This window comes from Amphiprion ocellaris, chromosome 12, assembly GCF_022539595.1.
Source record: "Amphiprion ocellaris isolate individual 3 ecotype Okinawa chromosome 12, ASM2253959v1, whole genome shotgun sequence".
NCBI classification, from domain to species: domain Eukaryota; kingdom Metazoa; phylum Chordata; class Actinopteri; family Pomacentridae; genus Amphiprion; species Amphiprion ocellaris.
Window position 1 is genome coordinate 14,192,974 of NC_072777.1, and position 12,926 is coordinate 14,205,899.

General features: G+C 38.4%; 1 protein-coding gene across 1 annotated transcript in view; it reads right to left on the reverse strand.

The window, feature by feature from the left end:
• The window catches only part of man1a1 (mannosidase, alpha, class 1A, member 1), a 172,004-nt gene that overhangs the window by 31,549 nt on the left and 127,529 nt on the right, over window positions 1–12,926 (reverse strand). Inside the window, exon 5 of the mRNA XM_023265896.3 lies at window positions 10,547–10,641. Coding sequence (XP_023121664.1) covers window positions 10,547–10,641 — 95 coding nt within the window. The remainder of the gene's footprint in view (window positions 1–10,546; window positions 10,642–12,926) is intronic.

The following is a 12,926-nucleotide window of genomic DNA, read 5'->3' on the forward strand; positions in this document are numbered from 1 at the left end:
TGATAACCCCTGAGACAAGTCTGAAGCAGCTGCCTGTCTTTTAGAGTTGGATTGTGAAAGTAGCTCACTGTTCCTGGCATCATTACAGGAGGATGACCACTGACTTTTAGCTGGTCATTTATCTGCCTTTATCCTCCAGTTCTTCTAGCAATTATTTTCCATGTGGAGCCATGACGCAAACATGCAGATAGATTGAGTGTATAGGGCTAAAACTGAGAAAGTTCTGATATCCACAGCTCATTCCATAATTATGCTTATACAGAGTTTCCTCTTTGTTGCTTATATTTTATACGGTATTTCTCAGGGTTTTGTTTTTGATCGTTTAGAAGAGCACATACTGAGATATGATTCAATATTGAGCACTGAGGTACCTTTGAATCATTTGACATTTAAGTGATGTTGCACAGGGGTGTACCCACTTCTGTAGTACATTGCATCCTTTAAGACAGGAGTGTCAAACATACGGCCCACGGACCACAACCAGCCCGCCAGAGTGTCCAATCCGGCCCGCGGGATGACTTTGCAAAGTGTAAAAAATACAGAGGTGAAAATGAATACTTCTTGTGAAAACATTTAAAGACACTGAACGTTGTGCAATATAATGGGGTAGCAGCTACAGCATGACTATGTTTGGTTTGGTTGAACCCTATTGTTGATGCACTGCAACCACTTTTACACATGTTGTATCTATAAATTTTTTACATTTACAAGGTAGGGGGATAACTTAACCTTCTTCTTTCATAGTTCCCACTTTAGTTTCTGTGGTGTGATGTGTCAGGATTGCTACACAGATGTGGAAAAGAATGGGAATTTAAAATAATTTCTAGATCTTGACAAGCTGTAAAATACTATATTGTTCAGTTCCAGACACCTGTGACTAAATGTTTTGTGCCTTTGTAGACACTTTGATCTATAAGTTGTGATAACAAAATGATAAACTGAGGCTTAATATTGTTGACATTTCATTTATTTTGCTTAAGAAATTTCAGGTTGTTCATAATGTTTTGTAAAAGGATAGTTCATTAAATGTGAACATTGTCAGAACATACTTTTATGCACTAAAACAAAGGGAAAAATTTGGAGTTTTGTTATGTAGTGGTTATTATGTTATGATTTTGATGGTCTGGCCCACTTCAGATCAAATTGGGCTGTATGTGGCCCTTGAACTAAAATTTTGACACCCCTGCTTTCAGATGATAACAACACTTAGTTCACAACATTCTACACTCAGTTCGACTACGAAGAAACAAGTGCTCAAGGGGTCCATGCTACATATGGATCCTAAGCCTCAACCTAGAAAAAAAACTGGGTCATTACAGATTGATGCCACTGTGATTTAAAATAGTTCTCATTTGGAGGACATATTACAGTCCTCTTGGTGTCTTGCCCCCCCTTTTGGGGTATGTCCAATCTTCTTATCATTCAACCTTTTACACCCACAGCTATTTCCTGGCCAACTGTGAAACAACAAATCATAGGTTGCTAGTTTTATACCCCCCAGTGCATTCTGCAGAGCCAACAACACTGATTTTAATTCTGTGGTGCCAAGCAGTAACCTGGAAAAACAGAAAAGGCATCTCATCTCCATAAATTAGCATGTCACACCAGGATGTGCCCTCTCATGCTCCTCTAACACTATGTCAGGAAGCTCCTTCAATTCATTTGTACTCTTTGGTTGGACGAAGCCTGTATTTTGGCCCAGTTCTCTGTTTTGTTCTCCCTTTCACTGTCCTCTGCCTCACCCATGCCGTAACCTCTGTGTTCCTTCTGATTTTCTTTGCTTTGTTATCTCTTTCTCTCTGTCTTGAAATGCATCACACTTCTCCTCCCCGAGGCACCGAGAAAATGTGAATTGCGATAGATTCACAGTTAGCACCTTAATTAGAGGCCCTAAATCATGGCCACCTTCCACTGCCTTAGGTTACTACAGAGGAGTGCTGCACTGAGAATGACTGTGTGCATTTGTATGGTGTGTTTTTCAACTAAAAAAAATCTCTGTACACCTGAATGCTAGGCTTTTCTTTGTTCTTAAAAAGCGCTTCAGGGCAGTTAGACTACCAATACCACAACTGCGTGTCTGCTGGATGTACTTGTGCATTCATAACTGTGGCCAGGATAAAAACACTTAGAGGGTTCCTCCATTTGTTCATCCACTAAGACCCCTAGACCCAGACTTGACAATAACTTGAACCTACAAATGAAAGCCACAAAACTTGACTCAGATATATATCTTCTTAATTCTTATTTTGTATTGCCATATACAGCTTCGGAAATAATCATTAGACGTCTGTGACCACAGTTTTCTGCCATTTGTTGGACTGACTTATGTTTCAAAAACATGCATTACTTCTGGATGCTGAGTATTTTCACATTCCAACACTATCAGCCATCTGATCTTCTGTACATGACACATTTCAAAGTCTGCTTTCTCATGATTTCCTTGTCAATACATACTTATTTACATATAGAAAAGATCCTTTAAGAATCCCTGTGCCATTTACTGCAGCCTTGCAGATGACGCTCAGCTCTACTCTTTACATTCTTGTTCACCATTAAGGTTCTTACTCCACTGTTGTACTCACAAGTAGCTTTAAATAAAAATACAAGTTAGCTGCTTTAAATGTTATTACGCCTTCACCAGTCTCTGCTAAGCAGAGAATTTCTTCACATGCACTGGATTAAAAAGTTCATTTTCCTATCACATCTAGACGAAAAGGCTCCATGACAGAGTGGCACTTCACAGGGTCACCAAGTGTGACAACTTCACTAGGCTGCGCTAATAGAGCTATTCTCCATGTAGACCTATTAATCAAACTCCAAGACCCCAAGAGCCCAGGATTGATTGCTTCAGTCTCAGCCTGCAGCTGAAGGAGCAAATCTGCCCCAAACATTCTTTAAATACATTTTCTTCTGTGAGATAAGGAAACAGAGTGGGTTCAAAAGTTTTGCAGCGTCATTAAGATGATGACATTGCTTTTAGCAGCAGTTTGGCTAGAAAGCAGATATTTTCCATAGGATACGTCATTTCATGATGGTGGAGAATGGTGGGAGAGCTTAGTAACTTCCTAGTGTACTTAGTTGAATAAAGACAATAAGTGAGAAATAAACTATCTGTATTAAGCCTTTTGTCAGCATGGCATTTGCAGCTGAAAATTCAAGCATGTTTTGAATGATTTATGGCCAATTAGAAGCGGATATACAAGTGTGTGGGATACAATCATCACCGTGATGTAGAGAGGAATGAGCAGCTAATTTCAGGGTGGAGCACAGATTCAGACCGACAAAACCCAACACACACACACACACACACGCATATACACACAGTCACACAATGCCTCATCCCATTAAGGCCAGTCAGTATGCAGTGCAGTGGGAATGATTTGCAAGGGCTTTATCAGCCTGAATGTTAATAGAAGAGCTATGGGACATACTGGCCAAAGCAGATAACGACTGAGTAACTACTGCTTGTGTGTGTGTGTGTGTGTGTGTGTGTGTGTGTGTGTGTGTGTGTGTGTGTGTGTGTGTGTGTGTGTGTGTGTGTGTGTGTGTAAAAGTGAGACAAAAAGTGTCAGAGGAAATTGAGGAAGCAGTTAGTTGGTAAAGTCCTGCTATACAGCAATGCTTGCTAAAGCACAGCAGCTTAATACTGTAGGAAGAAGTATGTACACAAGATTTGTCTTCCTTCTATTACAACTGGACATAAACACATTCTATACATGCCGTGTGAAAATGTTCTGCTTTACTGAATTAATTCAAATCATTTTTCTGACTTTGCCAACACCCTTTTGTTGTCTCACTTACAATATCACTATTCATCATTATCCAATTACTAAAAGACAACTGACATTACTGAAAGCCAGAGGGAGAAAATAAACAGCTCCAAGACTTTCCTTAAAAAAAAAAAAAAAACAAAACAAAAACACTACCGGTAATCTCTGCAGCCCTTACTTTGCTAATATTGCATTGTTCTTAATTCTCTGTTAATGCCTATTTTTCTATTTAACACCAATATAGCACAAGCACATTGAAAAGTGATTAACAATGTTCAGAACTTTGCCTAATTCCGGTCCTTTCATCTGAAACTAAAATGTCTTTTTAATGAATATACAGTTAATTACTTTTTTACCAAGAGTTGTGTGCTTGTCCCTTATTTCTTTTCAGAAGTCAGTGATAAAACCTTTGAAAGAAAAATCTGTCATTACAGAACTGAAGGAGAGAAAAAAACACATTAAAAGTTCTCTCTCTAAATGTGTTAATTCAATGGGATAGTTCACTTAAAGCAGCGTCTCGGAGATGCAGTTCTTAACCTGTACTCTAATATTAAAAGCTAAATTCAGGGACAAATGTGGCTCTGTCCAGCTGACTGCAGTGCCATCAGATTTGCTCTAATGGGGCCAGAGTCTGCGGCAGATCAAACGAACAAATCAATCGGATCTTAGCAGCATTTTCCACTCAGTTAGTAGCAATCAATGGGTTTATGCACAGGGAGGGAAAGGGAGAGAGTGAGTCAGAGAGAGAGGAAGAAAGTGAAAGACTGGGAGATCTGTGAGCTTGGGGCCAGTCTATGATCCTTTATGAGGTGCTGTACCCTTGAGTTATTGGACCCTGCAAGTGGCCAAGCCGAGCCTGCTTCAAGCGTCTCTTGAAGATAAATCAGGTGGACATCAAGACAAGATTTCCCGCACTGATGAATAATTCCATAACATTTTTTTTTAATGTTTCACAACTAATTCAGAGCGCCTTCATGCTGGTGCAGGTTCCTTTATCCTGCTTAGGAGCTTGTCATTCAAAGTACGATCTGACTGGTGATCATTTGAGCCCATCTCCTGAGATTAATCAGATTCTAGCATTTATTCTGCATGGAATTGCAACTTGGCTTGATTCAAAGATATTCCAGAGTTACTCAGAACAGCCTCTGCTCCAAATAGAGTCTGTTTTTCTAAGCCGATTTAAGATGAAGAAGAAAATGAATTAAAGAGTAAAGACAGTGGACACTGATTTCAGATTTATCTGTCAACTTGCACAGTGGGGTTTTCTGTATCACTACTCCTCTTGAGAATCCTTTCAGGATTGAATATGTATTTTTGAATTAGTCCAATATTACAACTTGCCAGTGTGTAGTGACTAGTCGCTTCAAGGTAGTCACTATGTCACCTCTGTCCAAGAGCTTGCTCAAAGGAAATGGTTTAGATTTGTTGGATTTCTAGAATTTTATAAGGTCTTCACCTTAATATGTGAAGTGCCTTGAGGTTACATGTTGTGAGCTGGTGCTTTATCAATAAATCTGATGTGAATTGAATTGTAGTGTTGAGCAGTTTTAGTGTTTGAGCAGAGTCTAAGGTGAGTGGTTGTGCTATTGAAATTACAAATTTACAAATAAACTTTAAAATATGCAACTGATACAAAGAGATTAGCTTTTGGGGGTTTAAGCAATGACTGTAGAGGGACTTAGAGAGTTCATTAATGCCTGTTAAAATGTTGTCTTTGCTGACCTTCCTGCAAGTTGCAATGACTTCACTGCAGTCATCAGTGATGCTATGTATAGTCAGATGTGAAACAGGTCTTAAAATTTTATCTGCAGATTGCAGCAAAACATTTCTTTTCAGCCTGGACTTCAGTTACTCTTCTTACGTCCAACAACCGGCCAAAAAAAACAACAGATTGACTAAGATGACAATCAAATAGAACATTTGGTTTCCATAATAATCAAATACAAGCACTTATTGAAAGAACCGGGTCCTTTCAGATGAAGTTAACATCACTTCAAAGCAAACACACACTTTGCTGCTCTTGCTGCATAAGTTGGGGCTCACAATAATTTGTCTAGACAAATCAATAGTTCCAGTGGGGACAGTAGCTGAGAGACCTCCTGTCTAAGGGAACAACATTTATCTTGTTGTCTGAGATTAACACAGAGTGACCTAACAAACAGGGCTTAGTCAATGTACAAGCACACCCAGTTTTAAACTGTGGCCTTATTTCGTGTGGCCCCTCTTGGGCTCTGTTGATAGCTGCAGGGTAGAGTAATGAAAAACTAGCAAGAAGGAATGAAGAGAACAAGGCCAGAGAGTGGAGTGGAACTACAGTACCATGTCCTGAAAGAGAAGGAGATACTGGGTCACCCTCTGTAAGATTGATGAAGTAAGGAAGGACAGAGAGGGATTACAAAAGAGTGGGATGATAGAAAAAAGTTTTAAGAAAAAATGGAGGAGAATGAAGGAGCTGAGAGCAAAACAGAGAGAGGAGAGTGACAGAGATGAAGGGAGAGATGCTAATAGGGCATCGTTTATAAGTATGTCAGTGTTTTACACATTTATCCCGCTTCAGTCTGGATAAAGGTTACATACTGTATGTCTTGAATCTCCAAACTATCCTGTTTCAAGAGCACTTCAGATTTTTCTTCCTAACTACTCAGGTATAAAATATTTTGCCCTTCTGTCAGTCTGTTTCAGTCTAACCTGTTCCTCGTGAAGGAAACACACTCCAACTCTGACACTTAGTAAAGCAGTGAGTGTTTGTTTATCCCACAGATCATTCAGAACTACCACTGGAAGTATATCATTTCTGAACAATATATTGAACAATATAAAACTGTTCACTGACAAGCAAGGAGCAGGTTATTAGCTTGTGTTCATGTAGAAGTCAAAATCCCCTAATATCCTCAAAATTAGCATTTTAATGAAAACAGGAGGTTGCGTGGAGTATAGTACTCGCTATGGGCATGTTATGTTGGTAGCCAGCTGTAAGCTGGAGGCACAGCCGGGAAGTCATTCCAGTAACAACAGCTGAAACCAATCAAATAAGTAGAAAAAACAGTTCAGTTTTATTTTCAAAAGTCACAAAGCGGTCATATCACCAGAGATCCCCTGATATCTGTCGAAGTCTTAGTCTCTCTTCAGTTGGTGATTTAAACTACGTGGAGTTACATATTTGTATGTTTTTCCCCTCCATTCATAATTTCCTAAATTCCACCAGTTATCAGAGTCAGAACTGTAAAAACAGAAACAATGTCCAGGTTTTCAAGATTTAAATGGTCGTTAAACAAATCGTGTGATGTGATGTTCAGCTGGAAAAATGAACCAAATTTAAGCTTAAAACCATAGTATTTAACCAGAATCACTTCATTCTACGTGTCGCTTTAAACATTCACAAAAATAAACCATTTGCACCAGATTCTACAGAAAGCTAAAAATCTGGTGCCCTTTGACACAACAATGAATCCATGACTCAGCTGCAACCATAAATCAGATGATAAACAGTCTGGGACTATCCAGCTGAATTGATCTGAGAGCTTTCTAGAGTTGATGTGCAGAGTAGTGTGCAAATGCTTAGTTTGTACAGGTTGTGAAAATGTAGCAGTGGCATATCTACAGCATGTAGAGTCACCACGTTTAAGTAACTGTAACATCTGTGAGCATATGAAAATACGTTGTATATGCTGATTTCATGTTTTTCAAATTTCGTAAAATCAATAATCAAGAATCCAACTTCTGTAGTTTATATTTCTTCTTTATCTTTTTAATGATTAATGGCATGACTTGGTCTTTTACTTCGAGTCATGTCTGTGCTGTGTCCATAGATGTGCAGGACTTTCCAGTGCTGTGAAAAATGAGCCCACAATGAGCAAAAATGTAACAGGAGCAAAGCATTCTCGAAATCATTTAGGGTTAAGATTAAAATAGCTTAGATGTAGTTCTTAACTGTTGCTTCCTTTACAATGTGCAGATCTATGAAATTCCTGCCTCTCTCTTCACCCACCCCCTATTCACTGCAGCTTGAGCACACGAGCTCACCTTTGACTATGCTCAAACCCTGTACTCTACACTACACAAGGACAAGTTGTAATACTGGGGTAATTCAGCCATTCATGTTATTCACTCATGATGTGTCTTCAAGCTTATAAAAACACCATATGGACATGTTCACAAGGTAAAAAATTATATTTTCGCCAGAGGGCATCCTTAAATGGTTATGAAAGACTATTCTTTCAGTAATATCTGAGGTGGGTATGGGTATGTTTTAGATTTATAGGTGTTCTGGTTCTTTTAATCTAATGTTGGCACAATTTCTGACATATTATGAGAGCAAGAGATGAAAAAAGATTTTGATAAAGAAAAGCTACATTGAAGCTTCCCTGTGTTGTATTAGCTGATTTGGGAGCATTAATAGTATAACCTTGGATATTATGCCTCTTATGCCAAACTTATATTAGATGTCTTGTTTTTGTCTTGTTCCTTTTGTGTACCGTCTTCGGTTATTTTCATACAGATATTGCAAATGGTCTAAATGTTGCATCTACAGTGCAATTTCCAGGAATCTGTAGGTAGACTCAGAAAGTATACATTTCAACAAATGACACTCCAAAACGCCTTTATGATGCTTTTCTGTCAAATATGTGCATGTCACAAACAAGGAGAAAACTTTGAGAGAGAAACAGCAGCTCCTTGAACAGAGGTGCTCACTGTGGTGCTGTGTGTGTGCGTTACTGTAATTTGTGCAGGGGATTACGTGTGTGTTTGTGCTTCCAAGCTATCATAGCTCAGTCATGCAGGTAAAGTCATCATCAGCAGCAATCTGCTCAGGCCTCCAGGGGATCATGCATGTGTGCAGACCCACATGCACTGGTACGAACACACACACACACACACACACACACACACACACACACACACACACACACACACACACACACACACACACACACACCACACACTCACTCACTCTCCCTGGGGTTTTTGGGAGAAGGACAAGGGGGGTAGAGTCCATTCACCCATATAGACAGAAAGAAAATTAATTTGTTGCAGCACATTTATCGTCATGACAACCTGCCTTTTAATTAACAGCTGACAAACAACAGTGTCGTGTCTCTCACCGGGGAAAGAGAGAAAGAAAGAAAATAAAGGAAAAAGCACTGTTCCCTTTATCGTGTGTGATGGACAGAAGTACTGAAGCGAAACATGGTAGCAGACCTTGTATTTATATTATACATAATAAGAGCTGAAATTTTGTGTTAACTTATGTTAGAAAACTCATGACTATATTTTACAAAAGTAAGTACATTCTATTTGCTTTCACATTTCGAAACACTGTTTTGCACTGCAAGTGTGTTTTTCAAAACACTTAATGTAGGTTCAGTTTTGGGCTAAAACTATTTTGTTAATCCATGTGTAACATTGCCCTCATGGTTACATTAAACACAGATTCAGTTTTCAACTTCTGAAATCTGTATTTTGTTTTGCTAAAAATTAAATATCATTGGTTTCTGAACTTGGTTTAAAAAATAATAATAAGGAAAAGATACTTTTTATAGCTATTGATAAAGCTGAGCTATTGATAAATACACAGCATATCTACAGTATATAAAATATTGTTCATCCAGTACTGTTCAAAAGTTTAGGGTCATTTAGAAATGTCCTTATTTTTAAAAGAAAAGCAGTTTTTTTTTCAATGAAGGTAACATTAAATGAATCAGAAATACAGTCTAGACACTGTTAATGTGGTAAATGACTCAAGGCTAACGAAAACACAATGATGTGTTTCTATGTAGCAGATACACTATCCGTTCAAAAGTTTGGGGTCACTTAGAAATGTCCTTATTTTTTAAAAGAAGGCATTTTTTCAATGAAAATATTAAATGAATCAGAAATACAGTCTAGACATTGTTAATGTAGTAAATGACTATTCTAGCTGGAAACGACTGATTTTAATGGAATATCTCCATAGGGGTACAGAGGAACATTTCCAGCAACCATCACTCCTGTGTTCTAATGCTACATTGTGGTAGTTAATGGTGTTGAAAAGCTAATTGATGATTAGAAAACCCTCGTGAAATTATGTTAGCACATGAATAAAAGTGTGAGTTTTCATGGAAAACAAGAAATTGCCTGGGCGACGACAAACTTTTGAATGGTAGCGTATATCCTGAAAACATTTACTTTGCAGCTGCTTTAGTTGCATAACTGATTTTGTTTTTGGTTTCACTATATATCTTTCGAAAACTAAATTAGGGTAAATAAACGTTGTTGTGTTGGAACTATAATATGGATAAACTCAAGAAATATGTATCAGTCAGACTGCAACACATCTGTACTGGAAGCCTGACAACAAAAGGATAAACAGGCTTCACATCTCTGTCCTAAACTTGTGTGTGTCTGTGCTGTATTTGTGTGCCAGTGGTACCCAGGGGCAGCCACTTGACAGCGTGTCACAGTGTATTAATAAAGGCTGACTTTGGCCTCTGACTTTGTCAGTGTGCTCAGGAACTTTGAGGCTTGTCTTTTGAATGTAGTTTGGTTTCAGGCATGAAGTCCTGGATGAAAAACCCAACAATTTCTGTCTGACAAGTCTGCTCTGTCATGTAAAACTAAAACTCCTCAGCTCAGTGTGCGAGAGCAGAATAGAGAGAGCTTGTGTTTGCCTGGCTCACACCGAGCTGCAGACCACAGAGCTCTTTAAAGTATCAAACCATCAAAACAGACCTGCAGCCTTGCGTACCACCAGAGTGGACTGCTGTGAGAGAAAGCGCAAGTGTGTGTTTGTGTTCTACCTCTTGAGGTTAAGCAGGGCCCAAGGTATGCCGGTGGGCGTTTTGAAGGCTGGCAGCAGTTTTTCACCCAACTCCACTGCCTTTCTACGGAACACCTGAGAAAGAAAGAAAGAAAGAAAGAAAGAAAGAATCTTAATACAAGAGGGTTATATTCACATTACATCTTTAACTTGAACACTGAAAAAACACTTTAACATTCAATATCTCCCTCTCTCAGCAAAAACTTCAGAGTCTGTAGAACCTGTAGCTCAGTCCTTCTCTACTTACTTCCACTCTTTATCCTTTTATTCCAGGCTTTCCCTTTTTCCTGTCGTCTTCTTTTTATCCTTGTAATCTTCTGCCAATATCTTTTCATGCCTGACTCCCTGTTGCTTGCAGTTACACAGATGTTTTTCATTTGACATTTAAAACAACTTCAACTGATTTAGTTGTTTGGAATGTCACTGCACAGTATAAACATCTTAAAACCACTTTAATGCAACAACTAAATGAATTTAGACCTAATTTACTAATGGAAATAAACAAGTCTGTGGGAATTAGCTTGCATCTAATTGAATATAACTAATTGCCCTTGTAGAAACTAAATGGGCCGAATGAACTGACTGTGCATCTGCAAACCATCTATCAAGCTTTCTTCTGGATTCATTCAAGGTATTCATGCAGCTTTACCAAAAATGACTTTCATAAGAAGTTTCTAAGACTCTCTCTCTTTTTGTGGCTAAAAAGGAAACACTGCATAAAGAAAATTAATGAAATTTTGATGCTTTAATGATTCTCCGCTCATTAGAGTTAACAAAACTTTAGCTTAGACTTGAAAGCAAAAACATCTCCAAAACAGCAGTGAGTCAGCTCTCCATCCAGAGAAAGCCGGACTCACTAATGTTTGATCTTTTCTCATCCCTTTGGTATCTTTTAGAATGAGACATCACAGGCTGAGCTGGTAAACACAAGCCTGTGGTGTCTATTTCATGGTACTGACATCAATTTACACAATTTTGGAGTACTACAGTTACATTTTCATCTCATGTAACCTTCAGCTCCATTTAAACCCACCAGCAGAGGCCTGGTGCTGCTTTAAATAACTTCATGAATATTCAACCTGAAAACAAGAACCTGAATCTGGGACCTGAATAAATCTGGGCGACAATGTCCTATAAAAGTGGGTTTGTGATAACTGTAATGACTTCCGACTGTTTTCCATGAAAATGGACTTATCACTCAAACTTACAAACTGAACTCCAAACATGCAATCTGATTTGAATACGAATGAATATTACCATCTTTTTTCAAATAAATTTGCTGAAGTTTAGCATATTTCTCGTGAGGCACTATTTTCTTGTTTGTGGCACTATGTAACAGAATTAAAGCTTGACTGTGGACTTGAAGTTTGACCTTCTTCGGACTAGTGATAATCATCTTATTGGTTTCATTCTGAAAAGCTACAATTATAATGCTTTCTGCTGCACTGCAAAACCATATTTTCTCTTTGAATAATGATCGGCTATCAAATGACTTTTATTTCCCTGTCTAAGCTTTTGTGTTAGCATATCTGAGTAGACAGCTTTGTAGCGGTTTTAGCCGAGGGGTTATGGCGTCTCTTAGGTGTCTGATTTTGTTGGCTGTAAAAGTAAAGCACTTCCATATTTGCCTCCTGGCATGAGTGTAGTAAAGCAGTTCAGATGAAATGGGATTTGGCCCAAGACATAGTGGACAGTTTGACACTGCTGCCAGGACCTCAGCAGCCGGACTCTGACTGCTGCTGCTGCCCACTGACAAGAGTGAGAATGACGGTGTGCCTGTGTCAGTTCTACTGTTAACTAATGTAGTCCACATGGATTAGTTTATATATATATATATTTTTTAGCCCTGGCTCTTGATGTACAATGGGAGTGCCCCTACAGCTCTGATTCAGTCCAACAAAAATCAAGTCCTGTCTCCAGAAATTACTTTCCAAAATGACTCAAATGCATTCTTAATCACAATCTGAATATTCTGCAAGATAACATTTGTGATGTATCACAAATACATTTCAAATGACCATGTCTTGACCATTTATTTCACTGCTTTACTGTTGCTGTTTTTCAGTCAACCAATCAACACAAAATGAAGGATAATGTATGATTATGTCGGGAAAAGGTTGTATTTTAACCAAAACAGTGACATTTTCCTTAACCTACCCAGTAGTGCCTAAACCCAACAATCAAATAAACAAGTGAAAATGATAATGAAGTCTAAGACAAGGGTGCAAATTTTAAACAATTCTCTTAAACAGTAGTCAGCAATCAATTAATCTTTAAAGTGAATAAAGTACAGTGAACATTCTCGAAGACCTATTTCTAACAGCTGACACATGACAGTCACTGCAAAGGTGAATTGATTA